This window comes from Pseudopipra pipra, chromosome 1, assembly GCF_036250125.1.
Source record: "Pseudopipra pipra isolate bDixPip1 chromosome 1, bDixPip1.hap1, whole genome shotgun sequence".
In the NCBI taxonomy this organism is placed as follows: domain Eukaryota; kingdom Metazoa; phylum Chordata; class Aves; order Passeriformes; family Pipridae; genus Pseudopipra; species Pseudopipra pipra.
Window position 1 is genome coordinate 145,529 of NC_087549.1, and position 25,660 is coordinate 171,188.

General features: G+C 67.9%; 2 protein-coding genes across 3 annotated transcripts in view; both read right to left on the bottom strand.

Moving 5' to 3' along the window:
• Positions 1–13,952, bottom strand: EPPK1 (epiplakin 1). Its single transcript, XM_064674681.1, has 2 exons — positions 13,806–13,952; positions 1–8,796 (listed from the first exon to the last, which is right to left on the bottom strand). The coding sequence occupies exon 2, from the start codon at positions 8,766–8,768 to the stop codon at positions 69–71; it is 8,700 nt and encodes a 2,899-aa protein (XP_064530751.1). The 5' UTR covers positions 8,769–8,796; positions 13,806–13,952; the 3' UTR covers positions 1–68.
• Positions 13,953–20,941: 6,989 nt separating this feature from the next.
• The window catches only part of LOC135423993 (microtubule-actin cross-linking factor 1, isoforms 6/7-like), a 35,451-nt gene continuing 30,732 nt past the window's right edge, over positions 20,942–25,660 (bottom strand). Inside the window, exons 30-39 of one of the 2 annotated variants that reach the window (XM_064674791.1) lie at positions 25,315–25,503; positions 24,761–24,875; positions 23,602–23,768; positions 22,789–22,951; positions 22,561–22,715; positions 22,407–22,481; positions 22,013–22,130; positions 21,655–21,839; positions 21,454–21,574; positions 20,942–21,333 (exon numbers count right to left, since the gene is read on the bottom strand). In XM_064674791.1, coding sequence (XP_064530861.1) covers positions 21,287–21,333; positions 21,454–21,574; positions 21,655–21,839; positions 22,013–22,130; positions 22,407–22,481; positions 22,561–22,715; positions 22,789–22,951; positions 23,602–23,768; positions 24,761–24,875; positions 25,315–25,503 — 1,335 coding nt within the window. In that variant the 3' untranslated portion in view covers positions 20,942–21,286. The remainder of the gene's footprint in view (positions 21,334–21,453; positions 21,575–21,654; positions 21,840–22,012; positions 22,131–22,406; positions 22,482–22,560; positions 22,716–22,788; positions 22,952–23,601; positions 23,769–24,760; positions 24,876–25,314; positions 25,504–25,660) is intronic. The other variant, XM_064674873.1, reaches the window with a different exon arrangement.

Genomic DNA, 25,660 nt, shown 5'->3' on the forward strand with positions numbered 1-25,660 from the left:
TTATTCACAACAGCAACATTCTTCCCCTGGGCAGTAACAAACAAAAATATCAAAAGGTTTTGCACGTATTATCTAAGGATTTTAAGGAAATAAAGCCCCGTGTCGGGGTCGGGGACGCAGCGGCGCAGCAGCTGCACGTAGGTCAGGTTCTCGTGGGTGTTGGGGTCGAAGAAGCCCTTGGTGTCGTCGCTGGGGTCGGACAGGACCTGGTTCATCTCCTGGTCGAAGTAGCCCCGTTTGTAGGCCACCTCCACGGGCAGGCGGTGGCTGTGCACGGGGTCGATGATGCCGCCGGTGGCGATCTGGGCCTCGAGCAGGCGGATGCCGTGGTCCCTGACGATCAGCTCCTTCTGCATGGCCTGGAAGAGGGAGATCTTGTCGCCCGTGTAGGGGTCGGAGTAGCCCGTCACGGCCCGCTCGGCCGACAGCAGCTTGTCCTGCAGTTCGCTGCCCACCAGCCCGGCCGACACGGCCTCGTCCACCGACAGCCTCTGGTTGCTCACGGGGTCCACCATGAAGCCCGTGGCCGCCTGCGCCTCCAGCAGCACCAGGGCCGTGCCCTGCCTCAGGATGCCCTTCCACATGGCCTGGTAGATGCTCATCTTCTCCATCCTGCCCGGCTCGGCCTTGGAGGGCACCAGCACGCCGGCGATGACGCCCGTGCCGTCCAGGTAGCGCTTGACGGAGGCCATCTGGGTCACCTCCTGCACCGTCCGGGAGCCCTGCACCAGCTGGGCCAGCGTGTCCCTGTCGATGATGCCCGAGTCCAGCAGGTCCGAGGCCGTCACCTGCCTGCGCAGGCCCGTGAACTTCACGCTGCTGCTGCGCTGCGCCGCCTCCTCCACCAGCCGGCTGAGCAGCGTGGCCAGCTCGGCCAGCGCCAGGCTCCCGGCCCGCACCCGCCCCAGCAGCTCCTGCCGCTTGGCCTGGGACACGTACTGGGAGGAGAGGAGCTCCCACAGGGACACCTTCCTGCCCTGGAAGTCGCCTGCTGAGACCTCCACAGTGTGGGACTTGAGGGACCGCTCCAGCTCCAGCTCCAGCTCCTTCTCCTTCTTCTCCTTCTCCTTCTTCTCCTTCTCCTTCTTCTCCTTCTCCTTCTCCTTCTCCTGTTCCAGGTCCCTCCCAGACCCTGTGGCCTCACCGTTCTGGCCTGGCTTTGGTGGTTCATCCTGCTGTGTGCTCTGAGGGGCCCGGTCAGCCCCAAGGCCCTGGGCCTCGGCCCTGGTGACGATGGTGGTGAGGATGTCGATCATCTCCGCTGTGGTGACCGTCCCCGCCTTGTACCTGCGCAGGAGGTCCTGGCGCCGGTGCTCGGGGACGTAGCGGGAGAAGAGGAGCTCCCAGAGGGTGACGCTCTGGCCCTGGAAGAGCCCCAGGCCGAGGGTGGTGCGGGCGGCCTGCAGGGCTCTGCGGGCGTCCTCGGGGAGCTGGTGGAGCACGGAGCCCTTGTCCATCAGCTGCAGCAGGAGCAGCCCCGTGTCGGGGTCGGGGACGCAGCGGCGCAGCAGCTGCACGTAGGTCAGGTTCTCGTGGGTGTTGGGGTCGAAGAAGCCCTTGGTGTCGTCGGTGGGGTCGGACAGGACCTGGTTCATCTCCTGGTCGAAGTAGCCCCGTTTGTAGGCCACCTCCACGGGCAGGCGGTGGCTGTGCACGGGGTCGATGATGCCGCCGGTGGCGACCTGGGCCTCGAGCAGGCGGATGCCGTGGTCCCTGACGATGAGATCCTGCTTCATGGCCTGGAAGAGGGACATCTTTTGCCCTGTGTAGGGGTGGGTGTATCCTGTCACGGCTCTCTCTGCACTGAGAAGTTTCTTTTGCAGTTCGCTGCCCACCAGCCCGGCCGACACGGCCTCGTCCACCGACAGCTTCTGGTTGCTCACAGGGTCCACCATGAAGCCCGTGGCCGCCTGCGCCTCCAGCAGCACCAGGGCCGTGCCCTGCCTCAGGATGCCCTTCCACATGGCCTGGTAGATGCTCATCTTCTCCATCCTGCTGGGATCAGCCTTGGAGGGCACCAGCACGCCGGCGATGCTTCCGGTTCCCTCGAGGTATCTCCTCACACTGTCCATCTGTGCTATGTCCTGAGCCGTCTCTTTTCCTTCCTGGAGTTTTTCTATGGTTTCCTCTGTGATTATCTGTGCACTGAGCAGTTCTGACGCCGTTATTTGTTGTCGGATTCCCTGGAACCAGACATCGCTTCTGTCCTCCTCTTTTTCCCTGATGATCTTTAGTATTATCTCGATGATTCCCTGCAGTATGTGTTGAGATTCTGCTTTGTACTTTTTCAGCAGCTCTTTCCTTTTCTCCTCCGTGACGTACTCGGAGCAGAGGAGTTCCCACAGAGATAACACCTGTCCCTTGTATTTCCCCACGGGTACTTGGACCATCGTGCACAGCAGGGTGTTCTTCGTCTGCTCATCAACATAGAAATAGTCGTCCTGCTTTCCCAGGACCTGCAGCAGGAACAGGCCGCTCTCCCTGTCCCTGGCACACCTCTGCAGGAGCTGACTGTAGCTGATCTTCTCGCGAGTGTTTGGGTCTATGAAGCCCTTGCTGCCGTGGTCCGGGTCCGAGAGCAGCAGGAACGTGTCCTCGTCCAGGTGCCCGCGCCGATAGGCCACGTCCAGGGGCAGGCGGTGGCCGTGCGCGGGGTCGACGATGCCGCCGGTGGCCAGCTGGGCCTCGAGCAGGCGGATGCCGTGGTCCCTGAACGTTCTCTTCTGCCTCACGGCCTGGAAGAGGGATATTTTGTCTCCCGTCTGGGGGTCCGTGTATCCCGTCACGGCTTTCTCTGCCAGCAGCAGCGGCTCGCGCAGTTCGCTGCCCACCAGCCCGGCCGACACGGCCTCGTCCACCGAGAGCCTCTGCTTGCTCAGGGGGTCGATGAGGAAGCCGGTGGCTGCCTGTGCCTCCAGCAGCCCCAGCGCACACTGCTCTGTGAGGAGGCCCTTCTTCAGCGCCTGGTAGATGCTCATCTTCTCCTTCCTCGTTGGGAGAAGGACCCCGGCGATGCTCCCCGTGCCGTCCAGGTACCTCTGGATGGTGTCCCTCTCTGTGAGGGCGGCCAGTGTGAGACTCCCATCGTGCAGCTGGTCCAGGGTTTTCTTGTCGATTATCTCGGAGTCGAACAGTTCTGACACCGACACCTCCCCCCGCAGCCCTTTGACCTTGAGGGCCTCTGCTCTTTGCTCCGTGTCCTCGATGATTTTCAAGATGAGGGATATCAGGTTTTCCAGCGTCAGGGTTTTGCTTTTGTACTGCATCACCAGCTCTTTCCTCTTCTGCTCCGAGACGTAGTGAGAGCAGAGCACTTCCCAGACGGAAACCGTTTGGCCCTTAAACTTCCCGACCTTCACCTGGAGGGGCTTCGAGCGCAGAGCCTGTTTTGTGGACTCGTCGATGTAGAAGTACCTCCCTCCTTCCTTGACAACCTGCAGCATGTACAGCCCGGTCTCGGGGTCTTGGACGCACCTCTCCAGCAGCTGCATGTAGGTCAGGTTCTCGTGGGTGTTGGGGTCGAAGAAGCCCTTGGTGTCGTCGCTGGGGTCGGACAGGACCTGGTTCATCTCCTGGTTGAAGTAGCCCCGTTTGTAGGCCACCTCCACGGGCAGGCGGTGGCTGTGCACGGGGTCGATGATGCCGCCGGTGGCGATCTGGGCCTCGAGCAGGCGGATGCCGTGGCTCTTCACAATCAGCCCCTGGTTCATGGCTTCGAACAGGGACATGGGGGCTTTGGTGTAGGGGTCGGTGTAGCCCGTCACGGCTCTCTCTGCGCTGAGCAGCTTTTCGAAGATCTCCCCTCCGATCAGACCCTCCTTTAACGCTTCCTCCACGGAAAACTTCTGGTTTTTCTCGGGGTCGATGATGTAGCCGGTGGCTGCCTGAGCCTCCAGCAGCACCAGGGCAGTCCCTGGCCTCAGGATGCCTTTCCACATGGCCTGGTAGATGCTCATCTTCTCGTTGCTTGGCTGTAGGAGGACCCCTGCTATGAAATTGCTGCCCTCCAGGTACCTGCGGACAGACTCCATCTCAGTGACTTCTTTGACTGTTTTCTTCCCCTGGTTGAGCTCATCGAGGGTCTTTTTGTCTATGAGTTGGGACTGGAAGAGGTCACTGGCAGATACTCTTTTCCTCAGGCCCTGGAACGCGAACTTCTTGCCTTGTGCCTCCGTCTCTTGGACGATCGTGGTGACAATCGTCGTGATCTCCTGCAGCACTTCGGCCTTCTCATCTTTGTACTTCTGCACCAGCTCCCTCCTCTTGCTGTCTGAGAAGTATTCGGAGTTGAGGAGGTCCCAGACAGACACCGTCTGTCCCTTGAACCGCCCCACGTTGACGCAGACAGTCACGGATTTCAGCACTTCCATGGTCTGCTCGTCCACGCAGAACATGGAGTTTTCCGACAGCGGGAGGAGCCACAGCCCCGACTCGGGCTCGCGGATGCACCGCTCCTTCAGCTGCTGGTAGGTCACGTTCTCCTTGGTGTTGGGGTCAAAGAAGACCTTGGTGCTGTCGTTGAGCTGAGACAGGGTTTGGTTCAGGCCCTCGTCGTAGAAGCCGTGCCTGCACGCGGCCTGGAGCGGCAGGTGGAGGTGGTGGATGGGATCCACCACCCCTCCCGTGGCCAGCTGGGCCTCCAGCAAGGGAACCGCCTCTGCCAGGGGGATCAGCTCCTTCCTGAGCGCTTGGCACAGGGAGATGGAGCTCCCCGTGTAGGGGTCCGTGTACCCCGTCACGGCCCGCTCGGCGAGGAGGAGTTTCTCGGTGAGCTCCTCGCCCACCACAGCCGCTCTCACGGCGTCCCTCACGCTGAGCCTCCGGCTCGTTGCGGGGTCAGTCAGGTATCCCGTGGCTGCCTGAGCCTCGAGCAGCCTCAGAGCAGCCCCAGGGAGGAGGAGGTTGTTTTTCATGGCATCGTAGAAGCTCATCTTCTGTTTGGACGCCTCTACGAAGACGCCGGCGATGCTGCCCGTGCCCTGCAAGTACCTCCTCACGCTCTCCATCGCAGCCACTTCCTCGGGGGTTCTTATGCCCTGAGCCAGCTCTTCAAACGTCTTCTCAGAAATGATGCCGGTGTCCAGCAGCCAGACCACGGGGACGCTGCCCCGCAGGCCCTCCAGGGAGATCTGGGTCCGGGCCTTCATCTCCATGTCCCCCACGAGCCTGAGCACGAGAGCCACCAGCTGCTGCAGCGACAGCTCCTCGGAGCGGAACCTCTCCACGAAGTCGCTCCTCTGCTCCTCGGTGAAATACCCCGAGTGGATGAGCTCCCAGAGGGAAACCCCTTTCTCCTTCACCGCGGTTTCCTTGAAAATCCGCTGGATTTGCTCGTCGGTGTAGGCAGGAGCAGCCGTCTGGGGCAGAGGCAGCAGGTGGAAGCCGGAGACGTCGTCCTTCTGGCAGTGCTGGATTAGCTCAGCGTAGGTCACGGACTCCTTGCTGTCCGGGAGGCAGAAGGCTCTGTGCTCGTCGCTGGGCTCGGAAAGGGCCTTGCTGGTGTCCTCATCCAGGCACCCTCGCCGCTGGGCCGACTCCAGGGGGATGTGGTGGCCACACGCTGGGTCAATGATGCCTCCCGTGGCCATCTGCACCTCCATGAGCTGCATGGCCTGTTTGTCCGTGATCAGGCCCTTCTTCATTGCCTGGAAGAGGGGGATCTTCTTGCCCGTGAAAGGGTCCTTGTAGCCCGTCACGGCCCCCTCCGCGTGCTGCAGCTTCTCGTGGACGTCCGGGCCGATGACTCCCTCCCTGACAGCCTCGTCCACGCGGAGCTTCTGGTTGTTCACGGGGTCGATGATGAAGCCCGTGGCAGCCTGGGCCTCCAGCAGGGGCAGGGCTACCCCTGGCACCACGATGTTCTGCTTCATGGCCTCGTAAATGCTCATCCTCTGGTTCGACGGCTGGAGCACGATCCCCCCGATGCTGCCCGAGCCGTAGAGGTACCTCCTGACAGAGTCCATGTGCAGGACCTGCTCCGGCGTGACGGATCCCTCCAGCACCCTCTCGAACAGGGCCCTGTCGATGACGCCCGTTTCCATCAGGTGGTAGGCGCTGACGCTGCCCCGCATGGCCGGGAACTTGATGGGGGCCCACTTCTTCATCTCCTCCTCCAGCAGGAGCCGGATTTGCTCCAGGCTGAGCTTCCGCAGCTGGAAGTGGTTGAAAATCTCCCGGCGCCTCCCCTCGCTGAAGTACTCGGAGTTCAGCAGGTCCCACACGGAGACCCTCTCCCCCCGCAGGCGCCCGAACCTGACGGGCAGCCAGGAGCCCCTGAACACCTGCCTGGTGGCCTCGTCGACGAACTGGCGCTTCCTGCTGTTGAGAGGGAGGAGGCAGAGCCCGGTGGAGGGCTCGGTGATGCACTTCTCCTTCAGCTGCAGGTAGGTCAGGTTCTCGTGGGTGTTGGGGTCGAAGAAGCCCTTGGTGTCGTCGCTGGGGTCGGAGAGGATTAAATTCATCTTCTTGTCGAAGTAGCCCCGTTTGTAGGCCACCTCCACGGGGATGCGGTGGCTGTGCACGGGGTCGATGATGCCGCCGGTGGCGATCTGGGCCTCGAGCAGGCGGATGCCGTGGTCCCTGACGATCAGCTCCTTCTGCATGGCCTGGAAGAGGGAGATCTTGCTCCCCGAGTAGGGGTCTCTGTAGCCGGTGACGGATTTCTCCGCAGCCAGCAGCTTGTCGTAGACGTCCGGGCCGATGACGTTCGCCCGCAAGGCCTCGTCCACGGAATACCTTTTGTTGGCCGTGGGGTCGATGACAAACCCCGTGGCTGCCTGTGCCTCCAGGAGGATCAGAGACGTCCCCGGCCTTAGAAGCCCTTTCCTCTTTGCCTGGTAGATGCTGATCTTCTCCTGGGAGTCGGGGAGCAGCAGCCCCGCGATGCTCCCCGTGCCCTGCAGGTACTTCCTGACCGTGTCCATGCCCACGACTTCTTTGGCCGACGTCTCGCCCTCCTTGAGTTTCTTAAACAGGTCTTTGTTGATAATTTCCGAGCTCAGGAGCTGGTCGGCCGTCACCTGGTCCCTCAGGCCCTCGAAGGTGACGTTGGCAGCCGTTTCCTCGAGGGCGGCTCTGACGGCCTCACCCAGCCCTTGCGTGGAGAGAGCTCCCGACAGGAACTGCTGGGCCAGAGCAGCTCTCCGCTCGCCCGGGACGTGCTCAGAGAAGAGGAGTTTCCAGAGGGACACCGACTTGCCCTTGAACTTCCCTACGGAAACGGGCACCCATGTGTTTTCCAGAGCCACTTGGGCCCTGTGGTCAAAGAAAAGGGGGGTTCCCTGGGATCCTTCGCCGCCGTCCCCACCGAGCGGCAGCAGCAGGAGCCCCGTGCCGGGGTCGGTGACGCAGCGCTGGAGCAGCTCCGAATAGCTCAGCTTTTCCTGGGAGCTGGGGTCCAAGAAGCCTTTCATGTGGTCGGGAGGGCTGGAGAGGAGCTGCCTGGTGGGCTCGTCCAGGTACCCCCACTCGCAGGCTGTCTCCGTGGGGACACGGAGGTGCCTGCCTGGGGCAATCACACCCCCCGTGGCCATCTGGGCCTCCAGAAGGCAGAGCCCGTGGTCCCTGGGGACAAACCCCTTCCTGACGGCTTGGAACAGGGAGAGCATCTCCCCAGTGGAGGGGTCTCTGTATCCAGTGATGGTTTTCTCAGCCGAAGACAGCTTCTCATGAAGCTCTGGGCCGATAAAACCGACCCTGACAGCCTCATCCACCGAGTAGGTTTTGTTCTTCAGGGGGTCTGTCAGGCTGCCGGTGGAGGCCTGGACTTGCAGGAGCATCAGGGCAGCACCGGGCACGAGGAGATGCTCTCTCAGTGCCTGGTAAAGGCTCCTCTGCTCCCCAGAAGGGAGGACAACCCCGGCCACGCTCCTCGTCCCACGCAGGAACTGCTGGACGACGTCGTTCTCCGCCAGCTCCTGAGCAGAGACCGTTCCCTCCTCGAGGCCTCGGAACACGTCGTGGCTGATGATGCCGGAGTCCCGCAGGTCCCTGCTGCTCACCCTCCCTCCCAGCCCCGGGAACGTGATTTGCAGGGGCAGGAGGAGGAAGCCCGAGGCCGGATCCACCACACACCTCTTCCTGAGCTCCGAGTAGGTGACCTTCTCTGCAGTGCTGGGATCGAGGAACCCCCTGCTGTCCTCGTGGCCGGGGTCAGAGAGGTGCCGGCTCATCTCTTCATCCAGATATCCCCTCTCACAGGCCACGTCCACGGGCAGGCGAGCGCCGGTGGCCGGGTCGATGACGCCCCCGGTTGCCACCTGTGCCTGGAGCAGCCGGGTGCCCTGCTCCCTCCCCACCAGCTCCTTCTGCATCGCCTGGTACAGGGGGATCTTCTCTTCCGTGTAGGGGTCCAGGAAGCCGGTGGCTGCTCTCTCTGCTGCCAGCAGCCTCTCCTTCAGCTCCAGCCCCACCAGCCCCAGGCGCACGGCGTCCGCCACCGAGACGCGCCGGCGCATCACCGGGTCGGCCACGGAACCCGTGGCTGCCTGGGCCTCCAGGAGGCTGAGGGCCGGGTCCAGGCCCAGGAGGTGCTCTCTGGTGGCCTCATAAAAGCTCATGATCCTCTTTGAAGCCTCTACGTACACGCCAGCGATGCTGCCAGCTGCCTCCGAGGGCTCCCCGGGAGCACCCGGCCCCGCCGCGGCCCCGCCGGCTGCTCTCGGCTGTTTGTGCGGCATCCCCTCCTGACACAGGCGGCTTTTCCCTGGAGTGTCTTCCCCGGGAAAGCTGGGGGCAGCGTGGCCGTTCACTGCTGGCTTGCTCTCCATCCTCCCGCTGCAGGCCTTCCACAGGACTCTGGAGAGAGGGGGGAGAGTGGGAGGTGTCAGTGAGAAACCGACTTTCTTTGTGCTTTGCATGTCAAATGCAGGGAAATCAGAAGGATAAACACACCCCCCCCAGGCAGGAGGAAGCGACAGCCAAAGGCTGAGCAGTCTGAACCTGATGTGCCGTCCCCAGGGGTCTGGCCAAGCTCGAAGGGTTGGTGGGGGAGAAGCTCCACGTGCCCCAGCCGTGTGCACTGGAACCAGAAACCCCCCTTTTCCTGGGCTGATCCCACAGCCTGGGCTGCAGGGGAGGGGGGGGTTCTGCCCCTCTGCCCCCCTGAGATGAGCCCCCACCTGCAGAGCTGCCTCCAGCCCTGGGGCCCCAACAGGAGAAGGGTGTGGAGCTGCTGGAGAGAGTCCAGAGGAGGCCCTGGAGCTGCTCCCAGGGCTGGAGCCCCTCTGCTCTGGAGCCAGGCTGGGAGAGCTGGGGGGGTTCACCTGGAGAAGAGAAGGACCCAGGGAGACCTTGGAGCCCCTTCCAGAGCCTGAAGGGGCTCCAGGAGAGCTGGAGAGGGACTGGGGACAAGGGATGGAGGGACAGGACACAGGGAATGGCTTCCCCCTGCCCGAGGGCAGGGATAGATGGATACTGGGAAGGAATTCTTCCCTGGGAGGGTGGGGAGGCCCTGGCACAGGAGAAGCTGTGGCTGCCCCATCCCTGGAAGTGTCCAAGGCCAGGTTGGACGGGGCTTGGAGCAACCTGGTCCAGTGGAAGGTGTCCCTGCCCATGGCAGGATGGGACTGGATGGGCTTTCAGGTCCCTTCCCACCCAAACCATTCCATGACTGTGATTCCAGGAGTCCCCACGTGCAGGTCCACGTGCTCCCACCGTGGCTGCCCCACGAACCCCCCTCTCCTCCTGCTGTCCCTCCTTCCCACACTCCCCAGGCCATGCAAGGAGGGCAGAGGCTCCACCTCAGTGAGCAGCAGACACCGGGCAAAGAGTCTCCGGGGCTGCCTCAGGGTGAGGCAACATCTAATCCAAACCTGCCCCCCCATTTGCAAAGCCCCGGGACACGCTGGGATCTGCCCCGGTGCAGTGAGGGGGGTGCTGCAGGGAGCAGAGGCCGTGGGGCTGGGCTGTGGGGCTGGGCTGTGGTGCTGAGCTGTGGTGCTGGGCTGTGTTCCTGGGCTGTGGTACTGGGGCTGTGGTGCTGAGCTGTGGTGCTGGGTCATGGTGCTGGGCCGTGGTGCTGGGCCGTGGTGCTGAGCTGTGGGGCTGGGCTGTGGTGCTGAGCTGTGGGGCTGGGCTGTGGTGCTGGGCCGTGGTGCTGGGTCATGGTGCTGAGCTGTGGTGGTGCTGGGCTGTGGTGCTGAGCTGTGTTCCTGGTCCGTGGTGCTGGGCTGTGGTGCTGGGTCATGGTGCTGGGTCATGGTGCTGGGCCGTGGTGCTGGACTGTGGTGCTGGGTCATGGTGCTGGGCTGTGTTCCTGGGCTGTGGTGCTGGGCTGTGGTGCTGGACTGTGGTGCTGGACTGTGGTGCTGGGCTGTGGTGCTGAGCTTTGTCCTGGGCTGTGGTGCTGAGCCGTGCACACCGGCAGGTCTGAGGGCACTCGTGGCCCAGCCCGGGCGAGCCGAGCCCTGGGGTCTGTGGTCACCCTCAGCCTCAGGCTGTGGCTGCGGCACCCGGTGCGGGAGGAGCCTCCGTGCCCGCAGCCTCCCACGAACGGCGCCTGTGCCAGCACCCATCGGGCCCGGGCGGGAGGCTGCGGGGTCGGGGCGTGTTTGGAGGAGCGAGGGGAAAGGTCCCGCTGTGCTGGGGCAGCACCCATGGTTCGTTCCCTCCTGATGGTTCATTCCCTCCTGATGGTTCATTCCCTCCTGATGGTTCGTTCCCTCCTGATGGTTCATTCCCTCCTGATGGTTCATTCCCTCCTGATGGTTCGTTCCCTCCTGATGGTTCATTCCCTCCTGATGGTTCATTCCCTCCTGATGGTTCAATCCCTCCTGATGGTTCGTTCCCTCCTGAGTGCTGTCCCCTAGGGCAGAACCGCAGCACCAGTGCCGGGCTGGAGCGGCCCTACAGGGGCAGGAGAGGCCACGGGCCGAGCACAGAGAGCTGCGGGAGATGGAGGAGACCCACCTGCCCGAGCTCCTGCAGCCGAGTCCACTTGTGGGCCCGGCTGCGAGGACACGACCAGGGCAGGGCTGTCCCGGGGCATTCGCTGCACAGAGCCCCAGGGGGGGCCGGTGTCACACGGACCCTCCCGCAGAGGTCACACTGAGTGGGGACGGTGCGGACTAGCTGTATCTCACTGTCCGGAGCTCACAGACCCACGTCCTCCCCGGCTCCACCACTGCAAACACCAGGGAGCGAAGAGCGATGACGGCGCCGGCGGGTGCTGTGCCCGGGTCCCTGCTCACCCCAGGACCAGCCTCTCCAACGGGGCTCGGTGTGCCCGGCTCCCTCCCCGCGTGTCTCTCCAGCTCATCCCATGCCCTCCGGCCACGCCAGCACCTTTTCCTCCGTCCCAGCCGCGCTCTGGGCTCGCTGCCCGGCTCGGGGAAAGGTCCCGGCAGGAGCCGGCTCCCTCCGCCCGGTGATGTCAGCGCGGCTCGGATCTGCCCGGGCAATGCCGTCTGTGTTTGCAGGATCAGGATCGCGCCCGGCTCCGGCGCCAGGAGGTGGGGACGGGAGGCCCCGGGGCTGCGCCCGCCTCCGGGAAGGACGGGGAGAGGGGGGGAGGACTCGGGGGTCTCTCCCTGGTGGGGAAGGGGAGGATCCCGTGGGGCGGGCGAGGGGCCCAGCTGCTGGCCGAGAGCCGGAGGAGCCGCTCTGTCCTGCGCTCTGGGGTGGGAGCGAGGGAGTTCCCCCACCCCGCAGGGCCGCCCCCTCTGTCCCTCCTCTGTCTGCACACACCCACACGCGCCAGTGACGGCCAGCCCCGTGCCACACACCCCCAAAACACACGTCGGGCTGGCAGCACCTCGGCACCGGCTCTGCCCGCCCTGGTCCTGGGGCCGGAACGCTCTTCCTGGTCCCCACAACCCTTTCCGGACAGAGAGATGCCGGGTTGGATGGCACAGGCTGTGCTGCGCCTGGGAGGAGCTGAGCTCAGCCCCGCCGTGCCGTGGGCACAGCGGTGGGCAGCAGTGGAGGGGCTCCGGTGTCTGGAGAGCCCCAGGCGGGTCCCCACATGTCCCAAAGCCAAGTGACATCGACACCAGCACTGGTGTGGCTCCGGTGTCTGGAGAGCCCCAGGCAGGTCCCCACATGTCCCAGAGCTGAGACGGCCACGGACACCAGCACTGCTGTGGTTCCAGTATTGAGAGCCCCAGGCGGGTCCCCACATGTCCCAGAGCCAAGTCACATCGGCACCAGCACTGCTGTGGTTCCAGTATTGAGAGCCCCAGGCGGGTCCCCACATGTCCCAGAGCCAAGCTGGCGACTGGCACTGCAGTGCAGACGGAATTTGGGCACTGCAGTGCAGACGGAATTTGGGCACTGCCGCCCATAACTGTGGCAGCTTGAGAACCCAATTGGGATTGGGGGCCCGAGGATCGAGGTGTTGCCCCCCCCTGCCCGGGCAGGGAGAGGCGGTGGGTGCGCGGCGGGGGAAGGACTCTGCTCCCTTTCGTCAGAAGGCGTCAGCCCCACGGAAACTTTGAGTAACCGACTCTGCCTGCGACGGCACGGAGATTCCTGGCAGAGGTGTTGGCACCTGCCGCCCTCCCCGGGGCCACGGTCTCTCCCCGACGCGGGCACCTCTCCCCGGCACCCGCAACCGCTGCTCCGCGGCTTTCGCTCCCGGCAGCGCCGGGGAACGCGCTGGCACCGGCGTGAGCCGCGGCCCCCGCGCACCCACCGCCGGCCCCCGCCGGCCCTGTGCACCCACCGCCACCCGCGTCCCTCCCCGGCCCTGTGCACCCACCGCCACCCGCGTCCCTCCCTGTCCCTGTGCACCCACCGCCACCCGCGTCCCCTCCCCGGCCCTGTGCACCCACCGCCACCCGCGTCCCTCCCCAGGGCCCCGCGTCCCGCGTCCCCACCCGCACCCCCGCACCCGGCTGGGCAGGGAGAGGCTGCCGGGGGCCCTGGGCAGGGACCGGGAAAAGGGACGGGTTTTACTGGCAGAGGGGACTCGGTGTCGGGGAGAGGGTGGCGGAGGAGGTGTCTGAGGGGCAGGGACAGCAGAGCGCTGGGAGGGGCTGGGACTGGGGGTGGGAGCTGGCGGGGCCGGGGGAGCCTGTGGGGTGGTCTCCGGGGGGACAGGCGGAGGCCGGGGGTGTTTCAGGGCAGGGAGAGCGGCAGAGAAGTTTTCTGGGGCAGTGACAAAGGGTGATGGAGACAGGGAGTGTAACCGGGGCACTCTGGGGGCCCTGCTCTGAGCGGGCTGGGGGTAGCCCAGCACCCCTTCCCGGGCAGCGCTGCCTGCCCGGCTGCCCCGGCTCAGGGGCCACAGTTTTGGGGTCCCCCAATGGCCAGGGACAGACAGGCTCCTGCCCGGTGCCGGGGGGGGCTGCAGTGGGATGGGGTCACATCCTGCCCCCAGGGACAACTCCGTGCACCCACCTCACCGGGGACTGTGGAACGGTGCTGCCAGTCCCCGCCTGCCCCGACCCACCCCCCTGCCCCTTCCTCGGCACCCGCCGAGCCCCTCTGTGCCATGGGAACCCCGAGGCATCCCGGGCTTTTCCCGGGAGCCGTCCTGTCCGGGCAGCCAACACCTCCTGCCCCGCTCCTGGGAAGTGCCGGGGTCAGGAACCACCACCCTCCGGCCGTGCCCCAGGAGGGGAGGCAGTGCCCAGGGTGCCACAGCACCGAGCGGCCGCTGCCCCCACGCCCACGGTCCCGCCCCGGCTCCCGGCTCAGCCCCGCCAGACCGGCGGGCGGGAGCGGTGCCGCATTCCGCACATACCGGGGACCGGGCGAGGGCCCCCGTCCCCCTGCTGCCCCCCGGCACGGCCCGCAGCGCCCAGCCAGGCCCCTCTCCACCCGACCGCTCCCACCTGAGCGCGGCGATGGCAGAACGGGCTCACCTGGCAGGTGCCCGCGGTCCCCGCTGCTTCGCCGCTGCTTCCTGCCCGGGACCGGAGCACGCTTAAAACCTTGCCCTTCCCCGCCCCTGGGGATGACACACCGGCCCAGCCCTGCCAGAAACTCGCGGGCCAGCCCTCCCCACGGCTCCCTCGGGGTGCTGGAGTCCCCCCTCGCGGGGGTTCACCCATCCCAAAACGGCTGCGGGGTGGGAGGTGGCCCTGTCCTGTGGGCTGTGCCCTCTGCAGAGGAGTTGAGAGCAAGGGACAGAGACCCCCCTCCCCGGGGCCAGCGCTGCCCTCGTCCCCAGCAGCCCCTCATCCTTCTCCCCACCACACCCCAAACCCTCCCCTCCACCAGCAGTGCCCCTGCACCTTGTCCTGGCGGCCGGACCCTGGGCTGCAGCTGCAGGGCTGACAGACCCCACTGCGGGCCCGACCCCACCACCACGGGGGCTGGGGTGGAGGGGGGACCCTTCCCTGCTCCCCCCAGCCTTGCCCACACCCCTGCATGTGTACGTGCGGCCTGAATCGCCCAAAACATGCCCAAACCATCTCGTTGCCACCTGAGTCACCCAAACACCCCTGCCCTGCCCCTGTCGCCAGCCCCACGCCCTCTCCCCAGACCCTGCTCGCAGGTCCACACCCCGCTCCTGCTCCCCCCGAGCACCCCCTCCCCTCTCCCTGCTGCCACCGGGGCTCGGTGGGGCCCAAAAGAGTACCAGGCACCTGGGGGGGGGGGTTTGGGCCCACCAGGGCAGGGGGGTCACTCCGCAGCCCCTCCGGTGCCACCCTGCAGGGTGAGGTGCTGCGGGAGGGATGCGGCGCTTGGGCAAGATGTTTGTGGTGTGTGGGAGTGTGTTGTCTGGAGAGGTGCCGGTATCCAGGCACGGGCGAGCCCGTGCTGTGGCACCAAGCCCTGGTACCCACGGTGGGTGCAGCCAGCCCCAGCAGTGGTGGCTCCCCCCGTGTGGAGGAGCATTCCCATGGGAATGGCACTGCCAAGCACCCGGACGGGAACCCCCTTCTGCGCCTGTTGCTCCATCAGTGCTGAGCCAGCACTCCAGGAGGGCAGAGGGACCCTCGGGAGGGTCACCCAGAGCTGTGGGGCCAAGACAGGGGCTGGCCTGCACCATGTCCCAGACCCACGGGGCGATGTCCAAACAGGGGCAGCACCAGTGAGAGGGGCCGGGGCTGCATCTGCCGCTGTGCCCATCCCAGCCCCTGCAGCCCAGAAACCAACGAGGTTTCCAACGGCTTCCCAGGCAGCGGGAGAGGTGTCGCTCCCAGGAGCTGCCAAGGAGCCTTAATCCATCAGCAAACAGGGATAAGTGTTTGTCAGCACCGCAGAGGGCTCGGCGCCGGGACAGCGGAGCGGTGCTGGCACTGTGGAGCTCCAAGGTGCCAACCCCCTCACCCTCTGATGGGGTGGGGGCCAGCGAAGCCTCCCTGCAGCCTCCCCGGGCCCCTGTGACCCGCTCTGGGAGACGGGACAGCCCCGGGGCTGCAGCAGGACCGGGCACGGGCAAGGCCAGTGGGGCATCACCACCCCACCGGGCTGCAGGGACAGGCAAGGACAGGACCTCGGGGCCCTGTCTGGGCAGCACAGCTGAGCACACGGCAACCAGTGCACTGTGCTGGGCCATACTGGGCTGTGCTGGGCCATACTGGGCTGTGCTGGGCTGTGCTGGGCCATGGTGGGCATTCCTGCACCTTGCTGGGCAATACTGGGCTATAATGAGCCATGCTGGGCTGTGCTGGGCTGAACTGGGCCATCCTGGACCATACTGGGCTGTACTGGACTGTGCTGGACCATACCGGGCCATGCTGAGCTGTACTGGGCCATACTGGGCCGTGCTGGGCCGTGCTGAGCCCTCCTGCCAGCACGGGGTGGCTGCTGCTGCCCGCGGCGGCGGGAAGGGGCCCTGGTGGTCAATGAGCCGTGAGGAGCAGCTGCGATTCCAGCGGCTCCACCGAACCGCGCGCGGCTTCTTCAAAGCTCCTCGGCTGCCAGGGACCGGCCTGGGGCACCTCTCCCCTGCCCTGGGCACCTCTCCCCTGCCCTGGGCACCTCTCCCCTGCCCGTGGGCAGCCTGGGCACCTCTCCCCTGCCCTGGGCACCTCTCCCCTGCCCGTGGGCGGCCGCGGCTCCCGGAGCCTCGGTGACACCCCTGCAGTGCCGCTGCGGAGCCACAGCCCCGCGGGGATGTTGGTCCCGGGGAAGGGGGAGCCCGGAGGGTCTGGGCTGTGGTCACTCAGCGTCGGACGAGCCGCCCACAGAGGGGAAGCCCCCGATGGTGAGTCGGTGCCCGACCGAGCCGGGTGTCAGGGGTGCACTGCCAGAGCCGCCGTGCCCTGCCCAGTGCCCGGGGGCTGCGGGGAAGGTGCAGGGGTCTGAGTGACGGGGCTCGGGCCGAGCTGGCAGAGCCGGTGACGGGTCCTGGCAGTGACCACTCCGACCCCCGCAAACTGTGCTGCCGCTGGCAGGGCTCCCACCCACGGGACATCCCATCCAAGCCCCCAGTGCTCACCCACACTGCACAGCATCACCGGGCAGCCCGGGCCCCTGCACCGTGTCCGTCTGTCCCAGCCTGGGCCCACGGACAGCCCGAGGGCCAGCAGCACAGGGCACAGCCCCCCGGCTCTGGAGGATCTGGCAGGGGGGCTCAGCACACCTCTGGGGCGGCAGTGGCAGCATGAGGAGGGTGAGCCAGCTTGGGCACAGGACGCCACACTCCCCATCCCTGCGGGCGGACGCTGGGGAAGGGGCGAGGCACGGCGGGAATGCGGCACAAAGCCGAGGCCGGGGCCAGCGCTGAGCTCAGCGCCGGGAGGGGCCCGCCGGGCTCTGCTGCCCAGGATCGGTGCCCACACTCACAGCCTCGAACAGGTGAGAGCGGGTGCTCACGCACGGGCACACGCACATCTGCCGTGCCAGTGGTTCTGCACACGCACATCTGCCGTGCCAGTGGCTCTGCACACTCACATCTGCCGTGCCAGTGGTTCTGCACACGCACATCTGCCGTGCCAGTGGCTCTGCACACTCACATCTGCCGTGCCAGTGGCTCTGCACACTCACATCTGCCGTGCCAGTGGTTCTGCACACTCACATCTGCCGTGCCAGTGGCTCTGCACACTCACATCTGCCGTGCCAGTGGTTCTGCACACTCACATCTGCCGTGCCAGTGGCTCTGCACACGCACATCTGCCGTGCCAGTGGCTCTGCACACTCACATCTGCCGTGCCAGTGGCTCTGCACACTCACACGCCTGTGCCCGGGCACGTGCTGGCCCTGGCCAGAGATCAGAGCCGGGGTGTTGATGCCAACCTGCCTGGGACCGAGGCCTCCAGCCCTGCCAGCCTCCACCGCCACTGTGCCATCATCTCCTGCCCCACCGGTGTCCCAGCCCTGTGCCCAGACAGTGGCTTTGCACGGGGCAGGGTGGGGGCCCAGGGGGTGGCTCTCACTCCTTCCCCACCCACACCGTATCCAGGCAGGGGCTCAGAGGGCTCCGGGCTGTGGATCTCTCCCTTTCCCATTCCACACCACACCTGGGTACTGGGCAAGGGCTTTGCCCAGGACGTGGGTGCAAAGTGCAGGTGGGAGCCGGAGCAGCCCAGGACAGAGCTGTGCCAGGGCCAGGAAAACTGGGAGCAGAGTGGTGGGAGCTGGGCTGTGCCCCTCGGACTGGAGTACCTGTCCTGGCACCGTCTTTCTTCGCACCCCAGAGAGGGGACAGGAGGTGTCTGGGGGGGACACACCTGAGCAGCCTCCCCTTTGCCAGCCAAGCCCCAGGGCACAGTGCTCACCCCGTGGCACGGCCGGACCCCATTGCCTGGGATGAAGGACGTGGCTCCAGCCACAGCCAGTGTGGCTGTGTGGGGTGTGTGGGGTGGGACGTGTGGCAGGGCAGGCCCCGCTCCCAGGGTTCCCACAGCCAGGGCGAGCACAGGGGCGGTTGGGCAACAGGGTGGCACCTGCCTCCCACTCCCTGTGCGGGGGCCACCCAGCCCCACGGGGCACACGGGGGGACACTGCTCTGCCCTGTGAGCGGGGCCACGGGACCCAGCTCAGGGGCTCGGGGCTGAGCACCCAGCCACGACAGTCCCACCCAGGCCCAAGCCACCAGCCTGGCTCCCCACCGCTGCCACCCCCTCACCCTGCCCCGGTGACACGATCCCCCAAACCCGGCACGTGCTGTGGGCCACAGAGGCTCCCCCGGGGCATCCCTGTCTCCCCGTGGATGGTGCAGCCCCCCCGGGACCCCTCGTGCCCATCCCCGTGCTCCAGGTGGGTGTCTCTGCCCGCTGTGTCACCCCCAGCCCCGGGGGGCTGCACACGCAGGGTCTGGGTCTGTGTAAACACCTCACAAACAGTTTGGGGTGGGCCCGGCCCGCCCGCCCCTGCTGCCTTTGCCGTTGCTCCCCGAGCCCGCACCGTGGCCCGGGGCTCAGGATGTGGCTGACACAGGCTGCGGTGCTGGTGGTGCCGGTGGTGCCGGGCGTGTTGCCCCGGCTGGGAGTGGTGGAAGAGATTTCCACAGGCTCAGGAATGTGCAACGCGGCTCGTTCCAGCCCTTCCAGCCCGTGCCGGCAGCGCCGCGGGACCGTCCCGGGACGTGTTGGCGGATGCCCCGTGGAGAGCCGCGGGCTCGGCCCCGTGCCAGGGGGGCTGTGGCAGCGCCGGGCGAGGGGCCCCGATCCGGGGTGTTCGTGGGGCTCCCCCGTGCGTGACCGGGGACGTGCCCCAGCACGAACTCACTGGCACAGTTCCAGCCTCGGCCCCTTTGGCTCTGTGTTCGTTCAGAAAAGAAGTGAGTGCAGAGAGGGTTTTAGGGTGAAACGGTGGAGAAATGGGACTGGAAGCCATGAGAGCAGGGTCAGGCAAGCAAGGGGACCGGGATAGGGAGGGGGCAGCCAGGCAGAGCCCCAGCACTGGTGGGGGATCAGAGGGAACGGCCGCAGCCCCCGTTTGTGGGACCTGGGACTCCCCGAGCTGGGGAGGTGCCAGGCAAGGGCTGTGGTGCTGCAGTACCTGGGGACAGTCCCTGTGCTCAAGGTGTCCCCAGCTCCCAGAGCAGGGACACAGCCAGGGCCTCCAGACCCCCCATCCCACCCTGACAGGCAGCTGGGCCCATCCCAACTGTCCCCCAGCCATCCCAGCTGGGACGGGGCAGGCGGGTGACGGATGCACTGGGACCGCGATGCCCGGGGACCACACGGACACCCCTGGAGCTCTCAGGGCAGGGGGGTGGGCGAAGGGCACTGTGGGGGAGGCACCACCACAGGCACCCAGGGACGAGGACCCGGCACCTCCCGGCAGTGCCCGGCGTGGGCACAGCAGGAATGCCAGCGATGCCTTCCTCGGAAAGGAGGTAACGCGGCGCGGTGCCCGCTGGCACCCACCGCAGCGCCCGGGGCTCGCCAGCCGCGGCGCCGGGCGGCTCTGCCGGCAGCACCAGCTGGGGCAGCACCAGCCGGGGCACACCCGGCCCTGCCCGGCCACCCCTGTGCCACCGCGATGTGCTGGATTTGGGGATGGGACACCCCCGGGCCATGGCCCTGCCCGGCCACCCCCTGTGCCACCGCGATGGTGGGTGCTGGATTTGGGGATGGGACACCCCTGGGCCATGGCAGCCCCAGCCCCGACTGCAGGGTCAGCAGACAGACGGACAGACTGCAGTCCCTGCACTGCCAGTGGGGTGAGTGGACAGACGGACAGACTGCAGTCCCTGCACTGACAGCAGGGTGATGGACAGACGGACAGACTGCAGTCCTTGCACTGACAGCAGGGTGATGGACAGACGGACAGACAGACTGCAGTCCCTGCACTGGCAGTGGGGTGACAGACACAGGGACAGACAGACTGCAGTCCCTGCACTGACAGTGGGGTGACAGACACAGGGATGGACAGACAGACTGCAGCCCCTGCACTGACACTGGGGTGAGTGGACAGATGGACGGACAGACTGCAGTCCCTGCACTGACAGCAGGGTGATGGACAGACAGAGGGATTGCCTGCAGCCCCTGTCCTGAGAGTGGGGCAAGGAGACAGATAGACAGACAGACTACAGTCCCCCTCCCCGGCAGTAGGTGAGCAGACAGACAGACAGAGGGCACCGCTCTGCCCTGAGCAGACAGACGCTGATGGACCCCTGCCCCAGCAGCAGGGCAAGCGGACAGACAGACAGACAGAGTGCAGCCCCCTCTCCGAGCAGACAGATGGACAGGCAGAATGGAGCCCCCTCCCTGAGCGGACAGACGGACGGACGGACGGGCGCTCATAGAAAAAGGAACCTCACTACAGTTTATTGGCGGCGGGCGGGCCCGGCCGGGGTTACATTCAGCTCTACTGCTCTCCGGTTAGCGGGGGGCGTGAACATGCGGCAGCAGGGCGGGGGTCCCGCTGCCCGCCGGGGCCGCCGGCGGGGCGGGGGCGCGGGCGCGAGGGACCCCCGCCCGTGGCAGCCCCGCCGGGGCGGGGGGCGGCCGGAGCCGGGGCCCCCTGCGCGCACACCGAAGGCAGAGGGGTGAGGGTTAGCACCAGAAACGGGGGCCCGGGGCCCGGGCACCGAGCGCGGCCACCTCCCGCCGGGGCGTGGGCAGCAGGGGGGGACCCCCGTCAGCAACGCCAATGCCGGGGGGCACCGCGGCCGCTCCGAGCCGGCGGCGCGGGAGAGGAGCGGGGCCCAGCGCGGGGATGGGTGTCCAGCTGGACCCACAGCCCGGGGATGGATGTCCGGCCGGACCCACAGCGCGGGGATGGGTGTCCGGCTGGACCCACAGCCCGGGGATGGATGTCCGGCTGGACCCACAGCCCGGGGATGGATGTCCGGCTGGACCCACAGCCCGGGGATGGATGTCCGGCTGGACCCACAGCCCGGACCCATAGCCCGGGGATGGATGTCCGGCTGGACCCACGGCCCGGGGATGGATGTCCGGCTGGACCCACAGCGCGGGGATGGATGTCCGGCTGGACCCACGGCCCGGGGATGGATGTCCGGCTGGACCCACAGCGCGGGGATGGATGTCCGGCTGGACCCACAGCCCGGACCCACAGCCCGGGGATGGATGTCCGGCTGGACCCACGGCCCGGGGATGGATGTCCGGCTGGACCCACAGCGCGGGGATGGATGTCCGGCCGGACCCACGGCCCGGGGATGGATGTCCGGCTGGACCCGCAGCCCCGGGCACTCGGAGCGGGGCGCGGGGGCTCGGGCCCCCCCCGCGCTGCCCGGTGGAGCCGTGGGGAAGGGGGCCGGTGCCCGGGGGCTTGGAGGGTGTCGGGGGGTACTTGCATATCCGCCGGGGCCGGTCCCGGCGGGGTCGGTGACGGACAGACAGCTCAGCCCCGCTCGGGGAGCCGCAGCGCCGGGCCGGAGCCCCGCGGGGGACACGGCCGCGGCTTCGCCGTCCTCCAGCCTCGGGGAGGAGGGTCCTGAGTGGGGCCGGCCGAGGGGGCTGGCGCAGGGCGGGCGCGGGGGTCAGCGGCAGGGGCTGCAGCGCTCCGGGGGGGACCCTTCGGGCGGCTCTGCGAGGGCACGGAGGGGCTGGAGCGGGGAGTTCTCCCGCACCAGCCCCGCTGCCCTGCCCCGCACCGCACACCCGCTCCGGCCCCTGTGCCCCCCAACCCCTGCCCCCCAGCGCTCACCTGGGAGTGCCGCAGCCAGGCTCTCCTCGGCCGCGCTGAACTGCAGCTCGGCTCCGTCGGGCAGCCCCGAGCCGCGGGAGCGCGGACACCGATCCCCGGAGCGCGTCCTCCGCAGCACCGACTGTGCGGGGAGAGGGTCAGTGCCCGGGGCGGGCGGGCTGGGGCGTGGGGGGAACTTCTGGAGGGGTTCACAGCCCTCACCTTCCTGGCCAGGGGGCTGCTGGGGGCCGAGGCGCTGCTGTAGAGGCTGAGGCTGGAGTTGGAGCGGCTCGGGGACAGCACTTTGGAGGAGGCGGCCGACTGGTTCCCCGCACACCTGGCGGCGGTCCCGAAGGCGTCCGGGGACAGGTACTTCTCGTTGATCTTCAGGTTGGTCCTTCCCTTCACTGGGGACGACGGAGGCAGTGAGGGGGCTGCCCGTGGGGTCCCGGCGGTGCAGGACCGTGGGGAGCCCCATTGGCTGCTCCCCACACGGCCCCCACTGACCCACTTGGCCCCACGGGCACAGGGAACGGGGACTCCACTGCACCAGTGCCCGGCGTGGGACCCCCACACCCACCTCTGCAGGGGTCGTTCTTCACCAGGAACTCGTCCAGGGCGATCCAGCCCCCGCCCACCCGCACCATGAGGGTGCTGCGCAGGATCCGCACCATCCGCAGCTGTTGGGACTCCCCGAACTGCGGGGGAGGGACATCAGGGCAAGGCGGGGCCTGGGGGCTTCGGCAGGGCTGGGATTCGGGGAGGGGGTGCCAGAGCAGCACCAGCACCCAGACCTGCCCACCCCTGCGGCCCCTCGGTCCCTGCCAGCACCACCCTCCCGCAGGGCCAGGGCTCCCCGGGCCGTGGGGATGTGCCCCCTCCTCGCCCCGGGACACGGGTGCTGCGGGACCCCTGCACAGGGCAGGCTGTGCACGGGGGTCAGACCAAGCCCAGACCCCGCGGTGGGCACTTACCCGGTACCTGTTGGCGCTGATCTGCTCCACCTGGAAGCGCTTGGCACAGTTGCACTGGGCCACCTGCCTGTTCACCTGGGGGACCACGCTCAGCTCAGCCCCAGGCGGGTCCCCCACCCTTGCAGCCCCCCGCCCTCCGTCCCCCCCCCCCCACCTCATCCTGGATCTGGTCGGCGTCGGCGGAGCGGCGCAGGGGGTCCCGGTTGGGGTGCAGAGCACTGACGAACTCATAGTAGTCGATGAAGCCGTCGCCGTTCATGTCGAAGATGGTGGCCACGGCGTTCATCTCCAGGACGTTGGTGGGGAACTCTGAGGGGGGACAGGGACCCTCAGCCCCCCAGTGCCAGCCCCCTCAGCCTCCCCCAGCCCCCCCGGCACCCACTGGAGGCGAGGACGCCCTCGATGAACTCCCGTTGGCTGATGCGCCCGTCCTGGTCCCTGTCGATGCCGCGGAACACGTCCAGGACGCGGGACTTCATCTGGCTGATCCACTGCATGTAGCGCTTCCTCCAGACCCCAAAGTCGAAGTGCGCGAACTCCTCCAGCTGGGGGGGCACAGACGGGGATGGACACGCCGGCAGGACCCCCCCGAGCCCCTCTGTGTCAGCCAAGGTGCCCCCCCTGTGCCCCACGCTCAGCTCAGACGCACAGCCCGGCTGATCCCAGCCCTGCCGAGGCTGCCAGGGGGTCCCTGCCCAGGGCCCCCTCTCTGGGGTACACAGAGGGCCCGGGCTCCAGCAGCCACTCTACAGGGTCGGGGTGCACCCACCGCGGGCACAGGGACCCCCAGCTGCAGGGATGGGGTCTGGGACCCCCCAATCCCATTCACATCCGACCTGGGGCCAGGGGGTCCCATGGGCCGAAAGTGAGAGGAGCTGCCCCTTACAGGGCAGTGGGACCCCACGGTGTCCTCACCTCCCACAGGAGAACCTGCCTGGGACCCCAGAGCACCCCTACCTGCCGGGAGAGGACCTGCCTCTACCCCCAGGGCAGCAGGACCCCCAGGGCACCCCTACCTCTTGGGGGAGGAGCTGCCCAGGCCCCCAAAATGCACCTACCTCCCATGAGAGGAGCTGCCCGGAGTTGCATCAGGACCCCTGGGGTGCCCTCTCTCCCACGGGAGAAGCTGCCCGGGATCCAGAGTGCTCCCACCTCCCCTGGAAGAAGCTGCCCGGGCCCCCCAGGGCCCCCCTACCTCCCGCAGGCGCTGCAGGGCCGTCTCCAGCCGGTACTGCCGGTCCAGGGCCAGCAGCCAGAGCTGCTGCCAGCGGTGCAGGAGCTGGGCCAGGAGGGGCGTCTGGGGCTCCAGCCCCCCGAGCGGCACCGCCGCCGCCCCCGGCGCCTTCCCACCGCTGCGGCGCCCTGCGGGGACCGGCACTGAGGGGGCAGCCGGGGGGCTGGGGAGGGGGCAGCCGGGGGGCTGGGGAGGGGGCAGCCGGGGGGCTGGGGAGGGGGCGGCCGGGGGGCTGGGGAGGGGGCAGCCGGGGGGCTGGGGAGGGGGCAGCCGGGGGGCTGGGGAGGGGGCGGCCGGGGGGCTGGGGAGGGGGCAGCCGGGGGGCTGGGGAGGGGGCGGCCGGGGGGCTGGGGAGGGGGCAGCCGGGGGGCTGGGGAGGGGGCAGCCGGGGGACCCATAAGGGGACAGCCAGGGGTCCAGTGAGGGAGAGCTGGGGTCTGGTGAGGGGACAGCCGGGGGTCTGGGGAGGGGACAGTCAGGGGTCCGGTGAGGGGACAGCCAGGGGTCTGGGGAGGGATCAGTCAGGGGTCCGGTGAGGGGACAGCCAGAGGTCCGGTGAGGGGTCAGTCGGGGGTCTGGTGAGGGGACAGCCAGAGGTCCGGTGAGGGGTCAGTCAGGGGTCTGGTGAGGGGACAGCCGGGGGTGTGATGAGGGGACAGCCAGGGGACTCGTGAGGGGACAGCTGAGGGTCCGGTGAGGGGGCAACTGGGGGTCTGGTGAGGGGTCAGTCGGGGGTCTGGTGAGGGGACAGCTGAGGGTCCGGTGAGGGGTCAGTCAGGGGTCCGGTGAGGGGGCAGCCGGGGGTCTGGTGAGGGGTCAGTCGGGGGTCTGGTGAGGGGTCAGTCAGGGGTCTGGTGAGGGGACAGCCGGGTGTCCAGTGAGGGGTCAGTCGGGGGTCTGGTGAGGGGTCAGTCGGGGGTCTGGTGAGGGGTCAGTCAGGGGTCTGGTGAGGGGACAGCCGGGTGTCCAGTGAGGGGTCAGTCGGGGGTCTGGTGAGGGGTCAGTCGGGGGTCTGGTGAGGGGACAGCCGGGGGTCTGGTGAGGGGACAGCCGGGGGTCCAGTGAGGGGTCAGTCGGGGCTCTGGGCCGTGGCGCTGGGGGTGATGCTGGGGGTCCTTACGTGTGGCCAGCCGGCGGGCGGCCGGGGGGCCCAGATCCGCCGCCAGCTTCCGCTTGCAGCTCTTGGTGACCTTCTCCACGTCGGGCTGTTTGCGGTTCAGCTCCTCCACGAACACCTGCCCCAGAGCGCCGGCGCTGAGCGCCCGCCAGCCGTGCCAGCACAGCCCCCCGTGTGCCCCACAGCCCCACAGCCCCCACAGCCCCCCGTGTGCCCCACAGCCCCCACAGCCCCCCGTGTGCCCCACAGCCCCCCGTGTGCCCCACAGCCCCCTGGTGTGCCAGCACAGCCCCCCGTGTGCCCCACAGCCCCCACAGCCCCACAGCCCCCCGGTGTGCCCCACAGCCCGGCCCCACTGACCCCTCCCGGACCCTCCTGACCCAGCAGCCTGTGCTGCAGCCCCGGTGGGCTCGGGCTGCATGAAGCCGAAGGTGCCAGGGTGCCCCTGCCCCATGTGCGAGCGGCACCGAGGGCCCAGCCCGGCCCCAAAGCCCTCGGCTGGGTCAGGACCGGGGGTGACCCGGACCCCGGGCACAGCCGGGCACGGGGTCCCTCACCGTGTGCTGGGCAATGAGCTCCTCCAGCGGCTCGGCCTCCTCGGGCAGCGGCTCCTGGTCCCGCAGCCCCAGCGCCTCCTCGGCCGCCCTGATCCAGTCCAGGAGCTGCTCCGTCTCCTCCCGCTCGGCCGCCAGCGCGGCCGCCTGTGCCCGCAGCCGCTCGCCCTGCTGCTGGGCCCAGCTCAGCACCTGCGGGCACCGGGGGCTGCTGGGCACCGAGGGGTGCTGGGCACCGGGGGCTGCTGGGCACCGAGGGGTGCTGGGGTATCAAGGGGTGCTGGGCACTGAGGGGTGCTGGGCACTGAGGGGTGCTGGGCACCGAGGGGTGCTGGGCCCAGCTCAGCAC